At 44.4% G+C, this 25,980-nt stretch overlaps 1 protein-coding gene and 3 non-coding genes across 6 annotated transcripts; all 4 read right to left on the bottom strand.

The window, feature by feature from the left end:
• Positions 1-187: 187 nt before the first annotated feature.
• LOC100120872 (thyroid receptor-interacting protein 11) lies at positions 188-24,562 on the bottom strand. Of its 3 annotated transcripts, XM_001604415.6 has the most exons (13): positions 24,216-24,562; positions 23,750-23,829; positions 21,588-21,662; positions 7,992-8,162; positions 7,791-7,910; positions 7,387-7,723; positions 4,239-7,310; positions 4,062-4,165; positions 3,867-3,966; positions 1,321-1,402; positions 1,048-1,237; positions 619-714; positions 188-535 (listed from the first exon to the last, which is right to left on the bottom strand). In XM_001604415.6, the coding sequence occupies exons 1-13, from the start codon at positions 24,316-24,318 to the stop codon at positions 383-385; spliced, it is 4,683 nt and encodes a 1,560-aa protein (XP_001604465.2). In that variant the 5' UTR covers positions 24,319-24,562; the 3' UTR covers positions 188-382. The 3 variants fall into 3 exon arrangements, with proteins under 3 accessions (XP_001604465.2, XP_031778415.1, XP_031778416.1); XM_031922555.1 differs by lacking the exon at positions 21,588-21,662 and having other exon boundaries at positions 24,216-24,524; XM_031922556.2 differs by lacking the exons at positions 21,588-21,662; positions 23,750-23,829; positions 24,216-24,562 and adding an exon at positions 17,514-17,842.
• Positions 1,776-1,859, bottom strand: Mir12 (microRNA mir-12). The gene has a single exon (NR_039014.1). It is a non-coding gene; the product is annotated as a microRNA mir-12 (primary transcript).
• Mir3477 (microRNA mir-3477) lies at positions 2,380-2,471 on the bottom strand. Its single transcript, NR_039050.1, has one exon. It is a non-coding gene; the product is annotated as a microRNA mir-3477 (primary transcript).
• Mir283 (microRNA mir-283) lies at positions 3,065-3,166 on the bottom strand. Its single transcript, NR_039013.1, has one exon. It is a non-coding gene; the product is annotated as a microRNA mir-283 (primary transcript).
• Positions 24,563-25,980: the final 1,418 nt, after the last annotated feature.

Genomic DNA, 25,980 nt, shown 5'->3' with positions numbered 1-25,980 from the left:
TACTATGCTTTTTTCTAAATGTAAATTCAATAAATACACTTGTTTTTTTATAAAACATTAAAACTTAAATTCTATTTCACTTGATACAATAAAATCATTATTGAGTATACTCAATTGAAGAATATTTGATTAGACGTGGTTGCTTTTATTTTCTATTTCGAATATGTGAATATAAAAATGTTCAGTATTATATTTTAAGAAAATTTATTCATGAATGAAGTTGTAGATACATACATAATTATGATACAATTTTAATTTCCAAATGCTTCTATTTACAAGCCGTAATTACAATCATCAATTTATACAACAAGCCTTTTTTAAATAATATCTTTCTCAAAACAAGATAAATGAATGGTTCAACAAAAAAATACAGTACTTAATATCAGCTATCTTTGAGGACCTCTTTTAAAATTGATCCTGTATTTCTTGCCGGAACAAAATCTGGGAATGTTGGAAGCGTAACATTTGACAACAAAAGTGTCGAATGGGTAGATGAAGACGAATGTTGTCTGCTGTGACCTGGTCTGCTTATTGGCTGAAATATACATTAAAGCATTAAAATAAGAAATAAAAATTGATAAGCTCATACAAAAAGTAAATCTTAAATTGATTATTTACCGAGTTGGATATAGGCAAAGCTGGCAACTGGGGCTTTGGTTGTGATTCGCTTTCCAAAAATTTAATAAAAGCTGATGATAGAGAAGCTTCTTGTTCCTGAAAACAGAATTAATAGATATTTTTAGAGAACGTGAATTATAGCAAACAAAGTTGTAGTGTACAGAGTTTCAATACGTAGCTTTAGAAACTTTTTGATTTACAAATAAAGGCTACTTTATTTGTATTTACTTTATTTCTACTTACTAAGTATACAAAAACCAAGAAAGATTCTATATTTGTCTTTATACGTTCCGCTTTGAAATATAATATATTTAATATATATACAGCTGAAAACCGCCGAAATGTTATCAAGCAACGGTTCTTATCGAATTGGCGGATACATTGCTCTTGATAAAATGCAACTGCGTCGAATGCTCATAAAAAGATTACCTTGCTAGAAGCCGGACTGCTGTTGACCAAGGACGAAAACCAACTGTTTTTGGCGGCGGAATCAGTAAGGCCGGATTTCTCGCGTTCCGTTTCATTGAAATCAAGAACATTGGCAAAAACACGGAGGACCGATGTTTTGTCGTTTTGCGGAGAAGATATGTAACCCAATAAGAGATTTTTTACAAGAGATCTGCAAGAAACATAGAAAGAATGAGCACATGATTGACAGATTCATATGTTTACGTGCTATTGTACTTTATTGCAATTTTTTACCTGTCGACTTTCCCTTCGCCGCTTTTCTTTGCCTCTTCAATCCTTTGATCGGCAGTGTTTACCAGCTCAGTTAGCCTGTTCACTGTAAAAATAAAATAACTTTATCAAAGAGATAAATCAAATCTGTCAATTTTTTTTTAACGTAATTTTAGGTTTTACGTAAAATAATAACAATCGTTTACAGAGACAAATTAGATAAACATAATTATGAGTATTTAAACTACAGAATACATAAGTTTTTTCCAAACAATATAAATATTACAAAAATCTATTGATTGAGTCCAAACAATCTGGTACGTCGCATTAATAACAACAAGTTCTAATATCATTCGGATAACAAGACAACGCTAAAAGAGATGCGGGGGCACTTTTATTACAATAAATATGCATTCGGGCGTCGTGGATAATATTATGCTTATTAGTTTTCATTCGGCACAATAGGCGAGCAGATGGTTAAGAAGCGAACGCAAGTATAACACAAGTACTGGTCGCTGAAAAAAAGACACCAGTACCTGATGTAATACTCACACCCTCCTCTTATTAATGCTTTTCTCATAATATCGATTCATGCTGCATTCCTTGTGGTTTAGTTTCATGCCATTATTACCATTACAGTCTAACATTACAAAATCGAATTATTCATTACAAGCAACTCGTATCGCAAATTACTGAATTTAAGTTAATTTATAACGCTGTTTATTTTATCAAAATTTTATATCGCTACGAGATGAGTCAATTGGAACGATTATTTAGAATGGATATCGAGAGTAGATAATATAAGATCTTAATGTCTAATCTACTTTGTCACTGAATACTAGAATAGCAGCCAATAAACTACTTATGACTATTTACTTGTGAATATTATGTTGTCTAATGAATCAGACGAAATACATTGATGCACATCGTAACTACACAAGTATACAAATTACAATCAACATATCAGTGATGCATTTCAAAGGCAGATAAATGATCGCATTGCTGCATGGATTTACGAAAGTACATAAACTAAATTACGTGGTTTGCGCTTAATAATATTCGTTTAAGAATTCGTAGAACAGCGGTAGTGGGTGGGAAATCCCACGAGGTAATATGAGCCATAGTTTTTCACACGCTCACAGTTACCGCATGAGATTACCTACACAGACACTACCAATATCGTCCTACTACTTGATTTGATTTGTCTTTTTCTTTTCTTTATCAGCAATCACTCAGCGGCCAAGGCAACTTTGTGCTCGTTTTCGTCCTTCTGGAATCTCGTATATTTTGATTTTTTGTTATCCAAAGCATTACACAATACCATATGTTATTTCAAATTTCATTTGTTAGCAATTAAGTCATCGCAAAAATTCAATAATGAAAGGTATATTCCAATGGTTGTGCTGTTGGTTAAACAAATCTGATTCTTTGTAGATTTTAAGCTACATTCAAGAGGTGCACGTAATAAGTAATAAGAAAACGTGATAAAATGTGATTCAAAGTGTTAAAAATGTTCAAGTGATTTTTCGTATCAATATAGATTGAAACTGTCTAATCGCACCAAATTTTTTTATTAGTTTGCTTTGAACATGTAAAAGTCAACCCAGAAGATTAAGAAACAGCCATAGGCATTACTCAATGTCGAGGCGTTTTTGCCAAAAAATCCAAAATTGGAGGAGAACCAGCACCGACGAAATGGCAGAATGGGTGATTATGCGATTATTTTTTGTTTCGTTTCAGCTTTTTTGTTTAGTGAAGTGCAAAGGCAGGCGACGAGCCAGTTCGTAACCGGATACCAGCAAGAATCCTGGGCTGCATAATAAGTATCCCAGAATTACCAGCTGATATTTGACTACGTGACTGGACAGCAGCGTGTGTTTGTGTGTGTTGTGCTCTTGCATATGAATATAAAATTTGATTTTCTTTTAATCATCTGAGATGGCGGTGTTCTTATATGATTAACAATCGCAATAATTTTGCCTCTGTGGATTAGTTACAAAACGCAGATCGCGGTAAAAATGGCATTGCTCGGTCCAAAATTAGCCTTGCCAATCCGAGTACGTGTGTTGGAATTTCGTTGCTCTTAAAGATATATATCTTGAAAAATGTGCAATTAATAGAGAGACAGTTGGAAATATAAGCGTACAAGAGGAAAAGATTCTCGAGAGACTCGTATTGCAGAAAGAAAGATGGCTTTCAATTAATTTTTCATGTCATAGTCAAAAAAACTAATTATCAGCATTTGAATTAAGCACATAAGTATATGTTATGCATGCGATTGAAGGTTTGCATATTATACTAATCGAATTCTAGTACAAGGCTACAACTGTGTACTTGATTACTTTATTGAAACGTTAAGAAAAAAAAACTAAAAACTTTACTGTTCTAAAATAGGCCGTAGTAGAAAGGTCATTGCAGATTAACGAAATATTAAAACAGTGCTCAGATTAATAAAGCGCCAAAAATGAAAAGCTGTTACACAGAGTACATGCATGCAAGAGTATTATAGTTAAAAACAAGATGCGTCCAATAATCAGCATGAAATTAAAAAAACCAAGTGAAATTCGCACCTTCTTGATTGAGTAGCTCAATGCGCTCCGACTTTTTTTCTAATTGCTCTGTCAACCTTGAGGCGGCTCGCAGGCATTCCTTAGCTTCAGCCAATTGCTCCTTGAAGGCAAAATGTAAAATTAATTTCTTACTGAATAGAATTGAAGCGATTACGGTTTTTACAAAGCGTATGCGGAATGTCATTGAGAACAAACTTTTAGAGAGGTAATCTCGGAGACGAGTTCATCCTGTTTTTTGTAGGACTGTTGCAGCTCGACGCGCAACTTTTCCGTCGCTGCTTGGATGTCCTTTTCCTTATCTGAAATTTCAATTGTGCTTGTGAGAAAAACAATGACTTTATATACAAACGAAGAGAATTCTATCTCACCAACCTCTTTGGAACTGCTCCAAAACCAGCTGGAGATTGGTGAGCGAAGCCGAGTAGGACAGGACCTTGTCCTCAGCGGACGATATTTTATTCTGCAGGTCGTCTCTCTGCTGCACGATCAAAGCCAGCTGTTGCTGCAGCGTCTCGACCTGTTGATTCGCTCTCACGCTCGCCGACGTGTACATGGTCGAGCTGTTCTTCAGTTTCTCCTCGGCCTGCATGAGTCTCGCCTGGAGTGTTCTCTGGATCTCCTCGGATTGCAACGCCTCCTCCGTGTAGTTGGCTTCCATCTCGACGAGATGGTTTCTCAGCCTATCGACCTCTTTCAGGGCGATAGTCTCCTTGCTCTGAGCCTCCGTCAGCTGTTCCTGCAGGTATCGGATGTTGGACTGATCCTGCAGAATCGCAGCCTCCATCGCCTTGCTCTTCTCCTCCAACGTGGATACGTGCTTGCTCAGGAGCGTGTGCTCGGCTATGCCGCAACGTTCTCCGTGATTGTTCGACTCCTCGATGTTCTGCAGTCGTTGCTTGACCACTTGGAGCTCGTTCTGAGTCCAGAGGAGCTGCGACTCCTTCTCCTGCAGACTAGCCAGGGTAGCGTCTTTCTCGGCGATGGCCTTCTGCAGATTTGCCGTCTGATCGCTGATCAGTTGGGTCAGTCTCTGGATTTCAGCGTGGTACTGGAGGCTCTCGTTGTGCTTCTCTTGCACGAGCTTTACCACCTCGTCTCGCTCGTTCCTGAACATGTCGACTGTCGCGTTGAGTTTTATCAGTTCGTTATCCTTGGAGCTTATTAGTTGGGAGAGATTTTCGACGGTTTCGCGAGCCATCTGCGCCGAATCTTTGTCCTTCGATATCGTCGCCTTCAAGTTCTCGATCTCTTTGAATTTTTCGCTCAGTTGATCGAGCAGCTGCGAGCGCTCCTCTTCGGTCAGAGAAACTTGCGCGTCCGAGCTGGCTCTCGTGTTAACTTCGACGTCGCGCTTTTCCACCAGTAATTTATCCAGCTCTGATTTCAATCTTTCGTTCTCGCCCTTCAGCTTGTCTAGCTCGGTTTGGTACGTCGAGGACAGTTCTTTGCCGTCAGCTTCCTTCTGCCTCCTCTCCGACTCAAGTTGCTGACGCAGCTCTTCAATCTCTTTCTTGGCGCTCTCGTTCTCCTGGTCGACTTGCGCGAGCTTGCTCTCCAGAATCTGGCTCTCGTCCTCCAAACTGGAGATGTAATTTTCCGTACACTTCAGCTTCGTCGTGACGTTAGCAGCCTCTTCCTCGTTCTTGGCGATCTCCTTTTGCTTCTCTTCGATCGCTTCGACGAGTCTCTTGTTTTCGCTGTCCACGTCGCTGGTTCTTATCAGCTCGTCCTGCAGCCGCTTGTTCTCGCTCTCGAGCATGGAAACTTTTTCCTCAAGCTCGCTCAGTTTCTTCAGAGCTGCGTCCAGTTCTTCTTTAGTGTGGTCCAGGCTCCGCTCTTCCAACTGTTCCTTCAGTTTCAGAAACTCGATCTCGTTCTCCTTGATCTTCGAAGCCTCCACGTTCAGCCTCTCATTCTCGTTCTTCAGAGTCAGAATCTTCTCCTCCATGTCGCTCAGATATCTCATGGTCTTCTCAAGCTCATCCTTGTTGCCATCGAGCTCCTGTTGCAGCAGCGTCATCTCCGTGTTGAGCAGATCGACCTTGTCCAGGTTCTCCTTCTGCGTCTCGGAGAACTGGTCCAGCAGCTTACCGTTCTCCTTGGCCAATCTCTCGTTGTCCAGCTGCAGTTTCTCGATCTCCGCCCTGTTGGCCTCCAGCTGTTCGAGGCTCTGGTCAAGCTCGTTCCTCATGTTCCTTATGTCGTACTCCAGGTCGTCCTTCTCCTCCTTGGACTTTTTGAGCTGCTCGCGCAGTTCCGCGAGCGCATCGCCGTCGCTTTTCTTGAGGTCCGACCCCGAGCTTAGGAGCTTGAGGTCGGCCTCGAGCTGCTCCTTCTCTCTGGAGAGGACCTCGTTGTCCGCGTCCACCTCGTTCTTGGTCTCCTGGAGGATGGTCAGCGAGTTCTCGAGCCGCTTGTTGTTGGACAGCGCGATCTTGAGCTCGCGGCGCGCGTTCTCCAGGTCAAGTTTCAGCTCCTCGATCAGCTCGATGTTCTCGTCGAGGCCCTTGCAGCGCTCGAGCGAGACCCTGAGCTCGCTCTCCAGCACGTCAATCCTGCGCCTGAGCGCCGTGTTCTCGTCGAGAGTTGCCTGCAGCAGCTCTGCCGGGTCCTTGCTCGACTTGGACTTGTTCTGCTCGGCCAGCAGAGACTCTATCCTGGTGGCGAGCTCGACGCCACCGCCGCCGCCATCCTCCCGGATGGCCGCCTTAATGGCCTTGAGCTCGGAGGACATGTCTGCTTTGGATTTACGGAGCGCTAAGATCTCCGCCTGCAGGGACTCGGTCTCGGTCTCGAGGGAGGCGACGCGTTCCTCGCTAGCCTCGGGTATCGAGGGCAGGTTCGACTTGAGGTGCTGCACCTCCATCACCAGGGACTCGATGTTCGTCTGCATGTCCTCGCAATCGATTTGCAGCGAGTCGCGCAGCTCCTGGGTCTCCTTGAGTTGGCGGCTCTGCTCGGTGAGCTTGCGCTCGAGCGTCTCCTTCTTCCACTTGAGCTCGACGAACTGCCTGGCCACGGCCACGAAGACGGAGTCGTTGAGATGCTCGTTGCTCGGCTCGAGCGGAGCGTTCTTGAGAATGTCGTTGACCTTCTTCAGCTCGGACGCCAGGTCCTGCTGGTCCTCGGGCTTGAGGTCGACCTCGACTTCCTTGTCCTCTTTGCTCGTGGAGATCTCGGTCTGCTTGTCCTCCTTGGCCGGGCGGATCTCGGTCTCCTTGTCCAGCTTCAGCTGAGCGAGCGTCTGGACGGCGGTGTCCAGCGAAGACTTGTTGGGCGCTTTAGAAAGCTCGGGCTTCTGCTGTTGCTGCTGCTGCTGCTGCTGCTGCTGGAGGTTCTCGATCTTACCCAGAGCTTGGTTGTACTCGACATAGAGCTGCTCGTAAGCGCCCTGGAGTGAGTGGTGCTTCTTCTGGAGTTCCTCCTTCAGCGACAGGACGCGTTCTGAAAATCAAAATTCCTCATTAGCGCTCGGAAGTATACTAGCTGCTAATTCGAAATGAAAAGTCGATCGCTATACCAATGGACTCGGCGTTCTGCTTGTCGAGCTCCTCGATGCTCTGCGACAGGCTCTGGTTCTCCGCCTCGAGATCCTCGACTCTCCGGCGCAGTTTGGCCTCGGACTCGTCCCGTCCCTTCTCGTTTCGGGACTTGCCCTCGGCGTCGTAGCCCACCGAGTCCGTCTTCTCCGCGCTGCCCTGCAGCTGCTCGCTCTCGTTCTCCAGCGCCATCAGAGCCGACCTGATCAGGTCGTACTGCTCGGGCGAGGCCAGCTTCGATATGGCCTTGCGGAAGTCGCCCACAAGCGTCAGCTCGTCCTGCTGCAGACGCTTGGCGTTTCTCACCACCTCGCGGCTCTGCAATGAGTTTTCCGTTATAGTTCGCGAATTCGAAGAATCTACGCGGTCAAGAAGCTGGACGTACCTTCTCGCCCATCTGAATTATGCGGTTCATCACGTCCTGCTTGGCGCGCAAAAGCTCCGCCTTCTGCGAGGCCCCTTCCTCCTTGATATTCGCATCGTCCTTAACGTTCGACGAGTTTAGCTGCAACCGAGTAAGTGGCAATTTAATTTCCAATAATGTCCCAAGTACTCACGCTATAATAATCCAACAGCGATAGCTAACCGTCTGCACACGATTGAGCTCCGACTCGAGGTCGCGGATCCTCACGGTGGCCTGGTCCAGCTGGTCCTGCAGCAGTTTGCTCTGGTTCTCGACCTTGCGGCTCCTCGACGACGGCGGGTCCCAGAAGAAGCCTCCGCCCGCGTCTTCGTCCTGGTGCGCTCCATTGTTCCTCTGCAAATCAGACGAAGATACGGCCTTTAAAAACCCTGCATATAGCTATGCATAAACTCTCGTCTCGAAAAAGAGAGAAAACGTCAAGGCTCTCTCTCTCTCTCTCTTATTCTGCAACGGAGTGAAAAAACACGGTATTGCATAAACGTTATTCTTAGTTTTAAGGACTCTCGCGCGTGCTGCACAGCCGCTGGTTTACGCGATTGGAGGCTAAAGCTTCGCGGACAAGAGAGAGAGAGAGAGAGAGGGCCGCACGCACGAGAGCAGGATATGCATCTGCCGGCGCGCGGCTCTATGATTAGTGCGAGTCCGAGAGTATTGTTATACGAGGCTTTTACATAAGAATCTCGTGCCGCATAGTGCAACGTATGAACAATGCTCCCGTCGCGGACACGCGCGCGTTTATATGCGGCTTCGATTGAGCCGGGAGGAGGAGGCGCATACGAGGACGAGGATGAATGTATCGGGAGACGTGTGATTTTCGATTTGGTGTTTGTCGAGCTACGCTCGTTGGCGGCGGTGTGTACCCGATGGTTAATGCGCTATGCGATTATTTTAATTTTCATCGAGCAAATGTTTCTCTTAAGAAACACTCGGGTTGAGAGGATTCATTAAGCGCACGGAAGGCTAATTCATTCTCCAAATAACAATGTTTACGATTATACGAGCGGGGGTAAGACCGAAAGCGAACGGCAGAGTCGTATACTCGTGACAAAAGTGGTGTACAAAAAGCGCGCGGTGAAATAAATAATTTATGACTCGCTTCATCGGCTGCGACAAGGCTGACATTTCCAGGCAGTTATTCTTGTGAGTCAGAAGAGTTTGTGAAAACAGAGCGTTAAAAGGCATCGATACACACGCAGTCGGGTGTACCGATCGGCGATCCTACACCGCGGTAACACATCGGTGTGTATAGCATATAGGAGCAACAATTGATTCATTCGCCGCGCGCAGCTGTCAGTATAGAAGCGAGCTAAAATTATCCGTCGAGCGAAAAGAATTAAAATGTCAAATCAGCTGCGGCGACGAGCTGCTTGCACTTCCGATCTCGTGAACGGCCGCGAGAGGGATGTATATACCTATAACGATCAGATAAGCCGGAATATAGCGGATCGATCGGTTTTCGACGATCGTCGGCCCGCGATAAAGCCTCTTTCTCTCCCGATGTCTATTGTAATTCCGCGTTTGCATAACGCGACGGCTGACCGACCGACTCCGAAGGCGATGTCATCGCCGCGGGAGAAAGAAAGATGCGCGCGCGGATAGAGGAACGATTCGAGCATACTGGTATAGCACGTGGTCCAAAGTCAACGCGATGCCGATGAATATGAATGGGGGGACTTGGTTGGGTCAGGTCAAGGAATAATGCGTCGTTTGACTTGCATGCGCTTACCTATACGCTATAAGCTAAGCTCGAGAACCGATGCGACAAAAGAGTTTTACCAAGCCTGCGGCTTTCAGCTGTTTTATGCTCTGTTCCCTGTATCCTGTGTGCGAGGGAAAAAAACGAGCCGAGATCTCGCCTTCGCGATAGACGCAACGTGTTTGTGTCCTGTAAACGCACGGGATGAATATTCAAACCGAAGCAACGATAATTTGTAAACAAGACGTTTACGTATCCAGTATAATCGGGCCGAACTGTTTCACCCCTCCGTCTCGCTGTAGAAAAAGTGCGAACGCTGCGAGCCGGGCTAAACCGACGCGTCGAGTTGCGCTTAATCGCTGTACAGGCGTATACCGGCGCGACGTCCCGATCAGCGTTACACAGGTATAACGCGCTCGATAAGCAACGTGGGAACGGAAGCTTTTTATCAAAACTAGGCAGCAAAAAAGAGCGACGGTTAATTCGACTGGATTTTTCCCGCAACAAACACTTTGAGCGCGGAGCGCGTTCCATATACGACACAATTATATATATATATATATATAACTTTTGCTATCGGATATATATATATATATATATATATATATATATATATATCCGATAGCAAAAGTTTTCCCGCGACGCGCAACACCGTATAATCCACTCATACGCGCGCGTCGCTGCCTATACACAATAAACAATATTTGCGACGTCGTCAGCCAGCGCTGCAGATGCGCTCGCGACGAGCAGCACTCGATATCTTGGCGCGGTCTGTGTCAACACAGACTGCAATAAAACGCGCGTCGCGCGCGCATCATCTCCGCCGACTGTATAAACTGCGCGAGTCGTCGTCGCTCGGTTATTCTCTTCTTTCATACATACACGCGTGCATACTTGTGCGCGCGTGTGCGATGTGCGTTCCGTTGCCGCGTTATGTTTCTTCGTTCCTCTTTCTCTACGGGGAAAACGATTATGCAGCGGAGGAAATGAAGAGGAGCCAACCAGCCAGCGGTAGCTGATTCACGAGCAAATTAGTCACGATTGTAAATTTATGCAGCCAGCCCCACCGCTCGCGCTTATACGTCTATAGGTATTCTATATCGTCTCGCGCTAGGAATTTCGGCATAGGACGATGTGTCGAGGGGTCAAGGATCGCGGAGGAATCGTAGCAACTGGAACACACTGATATGTTAAACAAGCTCCAAGCGTCGATACGCAGGCTCGCTTTACAACCGCAGTCGCACCTGCGCGTCGAATCGCGCGAGAGAAAGAATTTTTCTCTCTCCCGTGCACGTTTATGCCTGTAGAGCCGCGGTGCAGCGAGAGAACAGCATTCGATGCGCCCGTAAACGCGTTGCAGCGCTTATTGTGCGAAGTATGAGCGCGCGTTGCCGTATCAATTCCGCACGCGCGCGGACAGCGGTCAAAGGAGGTCGAGAGCGATAAGGAACACCTCTGCTCGCGACTATAGGAGTTGTATAAGTCGTCGTCGCGGGGGAGTCGACTCGGGGTGGGGAGGAACAACAAAACGACTCGGGTATATTGTTCTCTCTCTCTTTCTCTCACGCTTGTGTGTGTGTATATGCTGTATGCGCGCCCTGGTAATATCAGCGATATATATCCGCATCAGAAGCGCGCAGTGCGTACAGCACGTATGCTAATTATCCGCACATATATGCGCGAATATATTCTATGCGGGTAATAAAACGCCTGCAGCCATCCCGCGTAACTTTTACACGTTCTATTTCGCTCGTTCGTATTTTTTTGAAATTTTGTTACTTGAAAATCGCGGCCTTTTTACGAGTATAACGCCTACTGCGAGAGTGTGTTTGTAAAGCTCGTATTCAGGTTATGATATGCGCCGAGCTATTGGATATCGCAGAAAAGTTTTTCGAGCCGTGCGGTTTTCAACTATAGGACAATACATCGATTTCTTTCTTGCAATAAGTTTTTAGCACTAGCGTCTATGTGTCGTTCGCAATTATTATTCCGTGACATGATTTTTTTCCACTCTCGCACTTTATGCCGTGGCCACTCGCGTTCGTTTGCCGATAGTTTACGAAAGTTGACTTGTTCAACGCTCTCGTTTACTAAGTATAGAGACCGCGCCTGCCGCGTTTTACACACACACACACACACACACACACACACACACATACGAGTATTGCAAAGCCGCGGCCCGATAATTGTTATTATCCACCTCCTCTCTTCGGTCCATATTTACACGCGTACATTGTCAACTCGATCGTCGCGCGAGTGAATTATTGAGCGAAGCTGCATCATAGATTTATTTGCGAATATTAAAAACATTGAATTATTAAGCCCGACCGCGTGAGCGCGCGCGCGCGCGCGTCGATTCGGATGTATTATTCACAAACCCGCGCGACGCTCCGGCAACTAAACTTCCCGCCATTTTCCGTTATTGCCCAGTGCGATCAATCGCGCGCGACACGCTTTTTCTCCAAACTCTCAACGCGTGTACTGAGGCTTTCAAAAAAGAAGAAAATAAAATCATCGGCGTTTATCCAGGCGCTTGTGGGTTTAGCCAACTTTCCTCGATTTTTTCGTCACTTCCTGCGCGCCGCGGGGACTATCTCTCCTGTGCGCGCCGTGTGGATGTCGCAAAAGCGCGTCGTCATATCGCGTATCCCTCGCTGCTTTTTACATCGACTCGCGCTGAAAAATTTTGCATGCGCATTATGCAAAGCCCGCGAGCGAGTGTGCGCCAAGCGTATACGTGTGTGCCTCGCTCTCGGACACTGATGATGCCGCGCGACGGAGTAGTGTATTTGTCAGTCGTATATAGGAGCTTTTACGACGGATTTCTTTTCTTTTTTTACGATTTTTAGGCAGGTCGCGCTGCTTGGAATTTCATTGTTCGCTTATCGCTGTGACGCGAACGCCTGTGATTTTTCGTTTTCTATAATTACACGAAGCGAGCCACGCGAGGATATTCGTTATCGCGAGCAAAGAGACGACCTTTTTTCGCGCACGAACGAAGAGAAAGCGTATGATGGGCGCGACGACTATGTCTATTGAGAAGATGGCGGTTTGGCTTTGCTCGTGCGTTCGGAGAAATGCCGTGACGAAAATTCAATTTCTCGAAGTGGATCACGAGCTTTTGTGTGCGGTGTATGTTCTTTTCGCGCGAATATGATTTTTCTTATCAGTTTCAGCTTCTTGAAAGACTCGTGTGGGTATTCCACGTTTGTAGTGAAATATTGAATTATTTTTTAAAAAAACAATACTTTACCGCTGTCAAACACACAATATAATAATGGCCTTTACGATTGCGCTAAACGCGAGACCGTCGGCGACTTTTGCAATGGAAAGCGTCTCGCAACTGCCGACAAAAACTTAATTGAATATGTAAAAATAGAATTTTCAGAATGATCACTTCGGCCAGTTCATTTTCTCGAGTGTGCTGAGAAAGAGAGAAGCGCATGCATGCGACATAGAGGCAAAAGTCCCCGGCGCTGCGCACAGAGAGCATGTACGTGCGGTGCGGGACTATTTCGCCATCAGCTTCATTTCCAGCGGCGTAGCGCCGGCTAGTTATGAAACATTACCTATATCATCGCGACGTGTGTTCTCAGGAAATACACCGCGCGTGTGTGCACATGCACAGAACTCGCGTCTTCTTCGCCGTCGACGATCGGTTTGTCGCGAAATGCGCTCGTTTTTCTAATCAGCGTGACGACGATCGTTCGATTATTCTTGAGTACGATTCGAGCTCGTGCTTTTTTTTTAGCTAACGTTGAAAACCGAAGACGGGCTTTGGATCGGTGGAATTCAATTATCGACTCTATCATGGAATTAATTGCTTTCAATTGAGAAATAGAAAAATATCGATTTATGAAATGTCGTTCGAAGATTAGATTGGCTGTAAGTAACCTGAGCATACACGTGAAGTAGGTTTACGCGCAGCTAAAACGATTTCGCGTCGCGGAAGGAGCGATATAGCTTTTCGATTGGATTTGCGCATACATTGACCTTTGGCACACACAAGTTTGTTTAGCATTTTACTTCGGGTAAGCGTTTGTGTAAAACTTTTTTACTCTCCGGGTGTACACGTTCTTTTTTAGATTTTATCAGATAAAAGCACAGTAATAGGAAATTTTCTAATATATCATTATTGCATAGAAAAATACGGATTCGTTGTGAAACTAACAGTTGCAAGATTCGCAGCAAAAAACATGGAACGAGCATCTTTTTTTGTCCCTTGCAAAAATAAAACGTTAATTATGCCGTTCAATATTTATTGGGATATAGCGATCACGAGTAACGGTTATTTCTCGCCGTATATAGGCCGACGGCAGATGACATTTTATATTAATTAAAAAAAACCAGAATAAAAAGAACGTCTTCGAACGATAATTTATTACGTAAACTGAAAAAAAAATTATTGCAGCCGCACTCGACAACCTGCAATCAACGTTTAATAAAAATTCTATGCACTCTCCAAGCAAAATAAAAAAATCGTCGCCGCAACACTGCGAAACGCGCTTACTTTATGAGCAAAAAACCTCGATTTCTCGGAAAAGACAACTACAGACGAAGACTGGCGGGCTTGAATTTCAACTTCGACTTGGTCTATGGAAAAAAGGAGGCGAATTCGAATATCACACTGAGTCCAAAAGTCCCACAGTCAGTCGGTTGGCTGTGCGCGCACACGATAAAACGAACATGGCGTGTATCGTGTGCGTTACCAAGAATCTAATAGTCAGCGCGTTCCGCAAGATAAGCACAAGACGCGATGTCGACGCAAACGGCTTATACTGCAGCGGAGACTACTCCTTTTCCGAGCATCTCCTTACGCTCTTATATGCACTACTCGCACCCTTAACGAAAATTCTCATCCTTCTCCGCGCGACTACTTAGCTCTGCAGCGTATACGGTTACACTTTTTCAAAGCGTGTTCACGATAACGTACATCGTTTATTTCGACTGCGGCTATAATATCCTAGCAGCGGCGGCGCTGTGCAAATATTTCCATCATCGTCAAGCGCAGAACCCAGACGCGTTAGAAAAAAAGCAAACTCAAATATATATACTCGTAAAGTCGACCGATATGCAGACACATCAGCCATTAATCGCTCCACAGCTCCGGAGTTGTTTGATCTGCGAAATATATTATAAACCCGCTGTCGACAGGCAGGAGCTCGCTATCGTTCGGAGAAATCGATCATTCGTCAGTCGGCGAGTGATCCACTCGCGCGCAAGAGCGTAATTGTCTGCTCTACTAATGATGCCATTGACTCGCTCGCGCACGTGTGTGCACGAAAATATACCTGTATTCACAAGTATTGCATTGCACACGTACCTATATGCATACGCACTCACTCGATTGTCGAGAGATGACCACACGACGACTATGCGCACGCGACGCGCACGACGAGTCCTGGATGATGAGCAGGAAATGCACTTTACATATACGTACGCGTTGCGAAATGGCGACACAATGACGTTCGTTTCGATGTTATTGTTGTTTTTCCATACGAGCGCATATATAGCGATGTGTATGGAAATGCATCGCAACGACGAAAAGAAAAAAAAATGAGCGACGTTCATTATACTCGCGATTCAATTAGTCCGGACTAGATCAGCGCGTACGTGTATGCACCGTTACAGCTAATTTACGCAGATTACACGCGTGTATAATAACGATATTTCCTCCGCGTTACGTGAATTACGCAATGGCTCGTCGCAGCGTGACACGCATCCCGCGATCGATTAAGATATACGAGAGTGAGAGAGACGAAAAGTGCAAATTGCAGCGCACTCTCCTCCACGTTTTTGCCGCTCCGCGAGGCGTTAAAACGACACGCGCCTCGCGTACACACAAACACACACACGCACACGTCGCTGCAGCTTCGCCTTGTACCATTTAATACTTTCGCGCGCTCCAGCGCGATCGAACCCGCTGTGCAGTGTGATTCTGTATACCCACAACGTGTGTACATCGAGTGTGCGAGATCGGATGTCTAATGCATCGCGAGACGAGTCGGGAGCGTTTAACGGCGCTACACGAGATACGGCCTGTATACACACACACACACTGGCTCTGATGGATTGACGCTGAGATCTCGCCGCGAGTCGTTTATTTTTCTAACGCTGTGCGATCGCTCACGGATGATGGAAAGCGTTGATGGCTGATGCGGATCGAATTTAGATTTTATGGCGCCTTACAGCGCGCGTTCGGTCGCCCGGCCGATTTACATTTTTATTCGCGCGACTCGACTATGGCTCCTCGAAGCGCTGTAGCTTGTGTAAATAACAGTCGAATTGCTATGCATTATGCGCGTCCGAGAGTTATCTAGGTGCTTTTTCTCATCGACGCGCGAATAAGAGAATCGCGCGCGCGAAATGCAATTTTGCAAGGCAAATTCTTTACACACCAAAGGAGTCTCCTTATACATTTTTCCACGCGTCTCTACTAATCTCGCGTAAAATGGTTCGGTTAAGAGACAATACAAGCTTTGACGATCGGAAAGAATACACAATGTCGCAGAGCGGAGCGGAGCGGAGCGAAGGGAGGAAAATAGACGCTATCGGTCTATGCGTATAAGCGTATAATAATAACGAGCTCTATAATCTCTAATTTTCCGGAACGCCTCGAACTCGCATGCACCATCGGAATTACTTAACCAATTTCGCGCGGCCTCGAAGCTCTACTGCGCGCGCGCACGTAACGCCGACAACGCCGACGACTTCGACTCGGCTATATTGATACGGGACTGGCAGCTCTCGCGCATTATGCAGCGTATTATGCCAGATTGTGTTTTATCGTTGCAAATTGACATGCCGCGCGACTTTTACAAGGAAAGGCCGATACCATGCACTTTTCAGCGTATTTTTTCTGTTATTCTTGAACAGTGTCGCCGTTTCCGCGGCTACTAATTATTGAAATTCACAGGGCACCAACGTGTGCTACAGTATCGCGCTATCGCGAGTCTGAAGATAATCAAAGATAGCGGTTCAACGCGCTATGCTCTCGAACTGCGCGAGTCTCGCATCATTGTAAACAAACCGACGTCGCGCAAACGGAATTTCTCAGCACTGCACCTCGCGAGCGCGCAAAGTGAAAACAACGTCGACGTGAGGCTACATAAGGCCAATTTGCATGATTGAAATGGCACGAGGACCCGCGCGCGAGGCGCTAGGTACAACTAAACATTAATTACACACATGTCCTTCCATTTCTCTTTATCACATGTCAGCGCGCGCAGGCGATCCGTCATAGTTCTCTCTGACACGATGAATTTACAAGAAAGAAAAGCCTCGCGCACGGGACGTTTCAATCAGAGTACCGAGACTTTTTCAGAATCGAGAGAAAATCGAGCCGCGAGAACCGGCAAAAACGTCGTTATGTACACGGCGGAAAGTTTGCGCGCAAGGAGGACGACTCCTCTCTCGGTGCGCGGCAGCGAGTTGTGTAAACGGCCGCGTTGCAACACTATCGTCACTATGGTAATTGACTGGACTCGTCGCTCGCGCTGGACTTCTCTCTCCCATTCTTGCGCTATTCGACAATCCGTCATTTATCTTGCATCCATCAGTATAAGCGCGCCGAAATAACGTGCATCGCGGTTTTATAATCGAGTGCGATGCGCGCGAGCGGAGAAACGCGTGGAAGTTAATTATTAATGATCGACGCTTAGTCAAGGCTCCTGTGGTGTAAAAAAATTTGTTCTCGCCAACCCGTCGTTTTTGTACTATTCGATGCGTCGACTGCTCGCGTATTCGAGCGCACGCATAGAGTCGTGAAGCGTAAAGTTGATTAAGCAGCCACTGAATTCTTTGGTTCTCGAATAAAATTTTACAACCCGACCCCACTCGATAGAATAAACCACCGTGTGCATAAGTCACTCTACAACGATTCGCGCAAGAATCGTCACGGCGGTAAAAACAAGAGGTCGAAAAAAAAAATAAACCATTAAAAAGAGAGAGATAGAAAGAGAAAAAAATGAAATAATATCGCTGCTTACTTTGCGTGCCTCCAGTCCTCGGAGTTTTCCTCGTGTCCGCTCCGGAAACCGAGCATCCCGCGGTATTACAATCGTTACGTGTGCGACGAGTCAGCAAAAAAAGAGCGAGAAAATATAATTCGCGAAGGCCGCTCCTCCCGCAGCCTCGACGACGAATCAATCGGACACACCTCCTTCGCTCGCAACGCCTCGCCCTCGTCCACACACGAGGAGCAGTGTGCCGACGATGCAAAAGAATCTACATGGATATGTGAGGTGAGTACGCTGTCCGCCGTTCGCGGCCCTTATATTTTCGAAAAAGCGGCGAACCGCGCGAGCGCCGACTCTCGACTGCGCTTGCGGTCGGTAGCTTCCAAGGCGGCTGCTCGCAGGTATACCAGCGGCGACGGCGGCGTCTCGTTTCTCTCTCTCTCTCTCTCTCTCTCTCTCTCTCTCTCTCTCTCTCTCACTCTCTCTTCCTCTATGTTCACCCCTCCACTTTGACCTGGCTATAGTGCTGCTCTCGAACTACTGCGCGACGATGGCCGGCGTCGGAAGTTTCTCACGACGCATGCGGAGAGCGCGTAACTCGACTTATATCGCTCGTCGTCGTTTTTCTCTCGTTCCGACCACGTTTTTCGGTCTGAATGCAAGACCTATAGGTATATACAAGACGCGCGCGCGACGTTTATAGTCACCTGTCGCTGGATATGAAATGGAGCGCTTTGATTGCTTCTATATGCTCGCGCATCGATCGTGCGCAATCGAAAATGATGTGCGTTGGCAAGACTTAAGTTGCGAAGAGTGGTTGCGTTGCTTGATGAACGTTCAAATACGTCCACTTTCAAAACAAATAATCAACATTGAAAAACGGTGCCCTATACCTATGCGAAGAAACGATAATCTGGTTAACACTCCTATACGCAGTATATGAACCGAAACTTTCAAAACGGATGACTCCGAACTGTATACTGACTTGTTGCAAATCGTTGAAATTAATCTTATTTTAATTATTATTAACAGCAGTCGAAATTTATCTTAATCATATTAGTTCAACGCCAGTAGGTGACGCAGATTTTGCGAATAAAAAGCAATTCCTGAGTCACAGGTCACTTACGTCGTCAAAAGATAAAAGATTTCTAAAAATAAAACTTATTTTCGATAATAACAATCTTGATGACACAATTAGCAGCGCCGTGTGTTGTTATTGTTTTAGCTTATCGGCGTCGATAAGCTCTTCTTTGTGTCTTAAAAAACGCTTTAAATTGCATTCGTAAACTACTGATTTCTATGGTTTTTAAAAATTTATAATAAAAACCGCCAAGAAAGTCAGTTTCTGCGCATTCGATTAACTTAGATTGACAAGAGTGATTAATTGAATATTGAAATCTCACATTTTTTAACTAATCTATTTAAAATGCTTTACAAGTACCATCAAATTGCTGTATCATCTAGGTTGATTCTAAAGATGTATACAATGACATGATTGACTTCGGTATTTTTAACAGCGCTTAAATATAAAATTCTATGATTAAAAATAATTTGATTTTTTCGCTTTCGTACTAGCCGTTAAGAGCAAAACGTACCGATGAATTATATGGTAATTTATGCATCAACATAGCAAAAGCCTACAATGTACTTGAAAGGTGAATTTTAATATATGCATACAAGTGTTCATGTAAGTCAAGAGAGCAGGAAACTTTTATCGCTCTTTCTCTCTTTCTCCTGCTCTTTCATTTTTCCCGCTATACGCGTGACAAAAGTCCTTTCCTCCTTTGCTTCTCGACGCGCATTTCATTCTACCCATTCTTTCGTGTGCTCTTTTTTTCGATTAGTTTCAGTTTAAGTTTAAGCGGGTACTGCGGGTGGGCAGGTGAAGGAAACATTTACATTAAAAGAAACATCCTGTCGCTCTAACACCCGTGGGCCAAATGCTAATTCCCTGCTTTCCTGTCCAATTTTTTTTCTCGAAAGCGACGATAGCGCGCAAGACTTAGTTTACAAACTTACAATGTTATAGTATCGATGTGCCATCAACTTTAGAGAATAATTAAAATAAAACGTATATTTTTGAAATTAAACAGGAAATACCTGTATCTATTAAATATATGGGTTGATTTTGCAAACAAGTATAAAGCGATAAATGTAATTGTTGTCGCGCCACACCAACAGGCCTTGGACGCTATTCGATAATTCAGCTACTTTTCGTTTATCTTCAAAACGCAGTGGAATTATTTCCTTACTAATTACACTGTCCACTTGTGAAATGAGTTCACTTCAAGAAACGAATGTGTAGGCAGTTTTGTATTTACGCAGAACCTTTAATTCTCGATATTTGTGTAAAGTAGTGTAAAAACTCGTGTAGAGAAAACGCTATCAAGTTTTTTAGCAAAATGGAAAAATAAGTACTGACCTCGAAGCCTACGACACTACTGTACAGAGAGCACTGATTCGACGAAAAAGCAACGTTGAAGGTGACTAAGCGCAGTTAGGGTTGATCGGGCAGTATTTATACTTCTACAGGAGTTATCAGTTTATTCTGTAGTCATAGGCACTATCTATCCTCGCAGTCCAACCTCCCGTGTCTATATAATATGGAATATACCTTACTTTTCTCTATTATAAGCACCTGCATACTATACCGGCAATGTAAATAAGTCTAGAAAATTTTACGTAACCCCGCGTCATTTCCACTAAATAATTCCGCCACCACAGAAAACCGAACAATGGCATCCTCTCAAAGGATGCGCGCATTCAAAATCTTGAAAGCTCGTCCGCAAAGCCGATAAATCAACCCCATGTAAACGTTCTCATTCATTTGCCCTGTTAAAAGGTCAACACACAGCCGCGTTTAGAGACTTTCACTCGCGCATCGGCGCAGGATACGAGCTGGACGAAGCGAGAAAAGGAAACCCCTGCGTGCGCGCCCGGCCATCTCTGTATATAAATAAAACATAGACCAGAGAGTGGAATTTGGAAATTTCATCGGAGCCCTGTGACAATTTGTATACGGCGTAAAATTCATGTATTCGTGAGCGCTCGCGCGCGAGCACAACCGATGTGCGGCGGTCGCGCGTCGCATGTAATCGCGGGAACGAGCCCGGGCATCGCCCTTAATTTCTTCAGGATTTCGTCCACCGTATCCGGCGTTTCTCAACTCGTCGCGACGCGCGTCCTCGTATAACACACGCATACATGCTCTCCGTGAGCCTCATCAAGCGGCAAAGAGAAAGAAAAGGAGAATGAGGAGAGACTCCAACGAGTACACACATGCTTGTATGCGGCTATACGGGCCCGAGTCGCGCCTCACGTCGTCGCCAAAGGGCCGATCCTTTGTTTGCCGGGGACCGAGAGATAGCTGCGTGCCGCTGCCGCTGCCGCTGCCGCTGCAGAGGAGAAACGAAAATGGGCCGCTTCTTCCTCGTCTTCCGCGAGCGCTTACTGCTTTTAAACTCTCGAGAACGTTCGAGTTTTTAAAACTGCTTATTTCAAGGCTTTTATTTCGTCTCTATATACACTCTCCTGGCCGACTTCTCGTTCTTCCTTTCGTTTCATTTGAATTTCTATTTTCGGAATTACAATTCCCTGCATTTTTTGTGTTTACACGCGCGCGAGCATCTCGTATACCCATCTCTCGGGGGGACGCGATGCAGTTCATTTACATATATGCGCATGTTGAATCGGTCTATATATGCTTGACGTGATTATCAAAGCATCTATAGGATTATATTATTCTTCGAAATCAGATTTTCGTTCGATAGAGCTTCCTACAGTTTATTGCATCTGTCGTCTATAACGCGGTACTCAGTCAAGTAGTAAATTATAGTACTAGTTGCAGTGATGGGCACAAAAGTCAACACTGTGTTCTTCGACGTCGTATGCGTGGAAACGTATAGAATTAAGTGAATATGCGTCTGTTTTTGTAAAAGGTACCCGCATGAAAAACGGCGCTGATGTTTGTGTCTCTTGCGCTGCATATAAGTCGATAGTTAATTGTGCTAACGGTGTACGGCATCTGACCAAAGAATGCTAACTACTTGGCTGCCAATTAATCGGTCGGTCGGTTATACAAATAATTTATTATTTAATACTCACGGAATCATGAGGCTTGCTCCGGAATTCCACTACGGCCTTTTGGAGCTCGCTGTTTTGCCTTCGCAATATAGAAATCTAAAAATTACAAGCGAAATGCCAGGTTAAAAGTCAGGTCTAAAAATAAAATCCATAAATAATATTTCACAAAACAGACGTCCCCGTTGTATCTACTCGTATTATGACGTATGCGGATATCTCTTTTAACGATCGCCTGAAAAGGACCGGTGCGCTCTATGCCTCCGCCCGGCCCGATAAGGGCTACCGTGGGCCTACGTGTGTGTGTGTGTGTGTGTGTGTGTGTGTTCTTCGAATACAGAAAAATGCGATTTCGAGTAAACATTAGCGCCTAGACTTGCGTGCGCGCTCCGCCGCTGCACTAATCGCTCTCCCACTAGCAGCAGAAGGAAGTCCGGTGCCGCCGCCCGCCGACGATTCGGAAGATGCCAGCAAAGCCCTCTCTCGCTCTGTTTGCCGCCCTTATCTGAGTTTGCGCTGCGATAAGTGTGCGCGCGAGTTGCACGCCTCCCCCGAAACGTATATAACCTGGCGGAGAGCAACGCCGCGGCCTCCACCTTTTTCGTGCGGCTTTGTTGGTTTAAGCCTGCTGTGTATTATAAAGCGCACCTTTTTCTCGGCTGAGGTTTCGACCTTTTTTTCTTGTTTTTCTTTTTTTAGAAAGGGACGTCATCTGCCCTCATAGGGTGAACGCGTAACAAACGAAAACGCTGTATCAGGAATTTTTACGTCAGATAACAGCACATACTCTGTACAATGTTCGTTTTTACATGCAGTATGCTGATGTACTCCAAAACGTTACGTTTAATTTGTGAGAATTTTATGCAATAGGATTATAATAGTAGACCGGGGCTATTCAAAATTTATGACATTTTGATTTATTAGATAAATTATTAATACGAGACGACTGTAAGAATAATGAGTGTGTGAACTGGTATTCCTAGTTTAATAAATTAAAAAGAAGACGCATGAAAGAGTACACACTGTGTAGCGAATATACCAGTACTACGTCAACGGCAAAAATATATTACAGACAGTTTAGAAGATGCACAGAGCGCGGAAACACAATATCAGTATCGGCCCTAGTTATGCAGTCGCGTAAAGCTCCCAAAGATATGCCGTTATCGTTCGGGTGGCGGAACGGTCGTATTCGAAAAACTAGTCTTTTTCCCACCATCCCCCTACGCTTACTTATGGCCGATGCGTAGGTGCGCTCGCGATGAACATAAACGACTGATAGCAGAACAAGGAAGAAGGTACGCGATAGCGAGCGAGCGATGGCCGTATTACGCAAATTGGCGTTGCCACGACTATTTCCACGCTTGAGTTCCTCACATTTCTTGTATATCAGCGACTTTACAAGCGACCTGCCTGTATTTTTCTTCTGTATGTTTTTAGAAATGCTGACATTTTTACGTCCTTCGAACAAATTTTATTCGCTGTTTATTTTTACGCCGCATACTTGCTTAATTTATATTTGTTCTAGATATCGTGGCTGATTCTGAAACGATTATACATTTTAAAGTCCGCCACAATGAACGAAAACGAAACAAATTAACAGTAGTTGAAATAGTTGAAGCTACATTGAAAACCTTGGATCGTTTGAACGTAACAGTGTTTTTAAATACAATTTATCATTTCGGTGCATTTCAACAATGCGTTACATAGAACTATGATATTACTTTATCGAGCGAATTTCTTGAATAGTTCATTGAATGATACGGAATGAAAAACGTAAATATTCTTACAAACTTTTTCGAGTAAAAGTGTTTCGTTCCATTGCGCTATATTTTGTACGAACAAGAATCATTTTTTCCGCTGAATGGAGGAATACGTTGTTTAGTAAATCCCCAGCGATAAAAAATTGACCGTTTAATAAATTTCAGTGAAAGCCCAGTGTTTACTCTGCACTTCGCCGAGCTTATTGAGGAAAATGGACATCTGTTAAAATATTGCGATTATCAGGAAAAAGGCTTATCTACAGTTTGTCGACACACACAGATGGCCAAGGGCCTTTTATAAATCTACGGGGGTAGATATGAGTCAGAAGGGAAATTTATTTTCAACGCGAAACGCACCTGACTATGGAGAAAGCAAACCGTGAACCTGATACTGAAACCAAATATCGAAATATTATTCCCACTCACCTCTGCTTCTTTCGAGTTGAGTAACTCCTGCAGTTGCGTGCATTTCGCATTAGCCTCCTCCAAGTCTTTCGATCGTTCGTCTGTAAAGAATTAATTCTTGACAATAAGAAGGAAAAAAGGGCGAAAATAAAGAAACAACATTTTAATACACTGTATCAAAACAGATTTAATTTAATAACATCGCCAGACGTGCGTTCAGTAGATAAACATTGACGTCTAGTAAGGAAATATTTATTGTTATTGCGCGAATGAAACATGAAAAAGTGAGACACGTAAAACAACAAGACAAGTCAACAACTCGAATGAATCCGGTTTGCGCGGGCTTCGAAAATTGCAGTTTCTGTACTGCAGTCTCTGCTCGGTCGATAAAACAGATCAATGTTTTGACAGTGGCCAGTAACCTAAAATTTCGCTGCACGTGATGTTGTCGAGGATATTTTCGGTGTCCGTGCCTCGTTTTACTCACCAATCTCATTGACGATGCCGTCGGACAGCACTTCTTTCGTGAAATTCGTGATCTGCCCCTTCAAACTGGAGAGGCTGGAAAGTCCTTCGCCGAGCCACGCCATTTCCCACGTCAACACTTGTTTCACAGAGATATCAGCCTAGTTTTTTCGTGCTCGCACAATTGCACACGCGATTCTTTAGTCCGGCTGCGTTTCGTCGCGCATTTTTGCTCGCTGAGCCCACTACGACGACATATACACAAAATTATTACAAGAGAAAATAAATGGCAACACATACGACAGCAGCACTGCGAACTGCAAAAGTCCGAGGCGGAAAATAACTTTGCCGTCTGGGGGAATCGATCAGCTGACAACATTCGCGGTTGAATTCCCTAGATTATTATGATACTTGCCTTGAAAAGTTTTGCATACGGGAGTACGACTTTAGTTATAAATATTTTAACTGACTAATTTCTCCATTAACTTTGATTTAGTATTTGTAAGTTACGTACGTTTCATTGCACATTCTATATTACTCGTGTGTTGCGATCAGATGGTAATACAGGCGTTTGTTCTTACCGACTGATTGTCGGTATGGAAAAAAAACTCCATACTCAGCTGTACCATGTGCTCGTGCATGTGGTTCTTACCAACCGTTAGCAGTATGGATGGTCAGTTATAAAGCGCCAGAATTGAATAAGTATTCAGGTAAATGACTTTTTTCAGCAACTTATTTATCATATGAAATATTTTATGTTGGGAGATTGTTCATTATACGCGCATTAATGAATAGTGTTCTTGATTGTGAAGAATATAGATATTATTTACAATTAGATTCAAAAACGTTGTGTACGTTTTTCTGTTAATAAAATTTATGAAAGAATAGCTATTGCAGTTTTTTGTATCTGTGTAATGTCACTTATAGTTTGACAAAGAGTTCAAATATTCATTAGTACTAAAGTAACGGAGTTTATTCGCAAAAAGCATAATTTATTCTCACGAAATACCACCTCAATCTCGCGTGAGTTCACATGAAACTGTGCGCAACCATTCATTTTATTGTCATTCCTGATGTCACGTGTTTTCACGCTCTTTTATGAAGCTTTGTCTACTTATTTGCCTCACTATTTATACGAAGAGGATTATATATGGGAAAACGCGAAATTTGTTGTGAAAATTACAACCAATTTGTAGTAGTTGCAAAGTGGCCCCATTTTTTATTGTTCCTTATTTATTTAACATATGAAATGATCTTTTTTTTCATTTTTGATGAGAAAAGTTGATGGAAATTGATGAGAGCATTTCCTATAGTAATATAATTATGACGTACATGCCGTCTTTTGATAGAAACTTTTAAATAATTTATTGCCGTAAACTGAAAAAGAAGGTGAAAAGATCGATTTAAGTGATTAGGTTTTTACGATGGTCATAAACGAAGGGTTTATCGCACCTGTTTATGTGTCGTATATGTATATCGACGATTTAATCGAAAATGATCTTCTAATAAACGAGTTGCTTGGATTCCGCCATTAAAAGACACGTTTATATAATTCAATTATATTACAAAACGACGAATTGTAACTACAAATATATAATATATTCGCATCTTGACTTTCTGCATTCCACTGATATCGTATGTGCACTCGCTATATGGAATAAACAAACATCCGAGCTGCAGAATAGAGCAAAAAAAGCAATTGCAGCCCAACAACAAGACCTGCGGCAAGAAAACATTCATCACGAATAGAGCAACAGTCGATGAAAACAATTGAATCAATATAGCCC

This window comes from Nasonia vitripennis, chromosome 2 (genome assembly GCF_009193385.2).
Source record: "Nasonia vitripennis strain AsymCx chromosome 2, Nvit_psr_1.1, whole genome shotgun sequence".
In the NCBI taxonomy this organism is placed as follows: Eukaryota; Metazoa; Arthropoda; class Insecta; order Hymenoptera; family Pteromalidae; genus Nasonia; species Nasonia vitripennis.
Note: the sequence above shows the minus strand (reverse complement) of the source record. Positions and strands in the feature narration are given on the sequence as shown.

Coding starts and splice junctions, on each gene's coding strand:
- LOC100120872 (XM_001604415.6), bottom strand. CDS start 24,318: ATGGCGTGGCTCGGCGAAGGACTTTCCAGCCTCTCCAGTTTGAAGGGG. Junction 4,166..4,238: donor TTTGGAGCAGTTCCAAAGAG/GTTGGTGAGATA, acceptor TTGAAATTTCAG/ATAAGGAAAAGGACATCCAA. Junction 536..618: donor CTTTGCCTATATCCAACTCG/GTAAATAATCAA, acceptor TGTATATTTCAG/CCAATAAGCAGACCAGGTCA.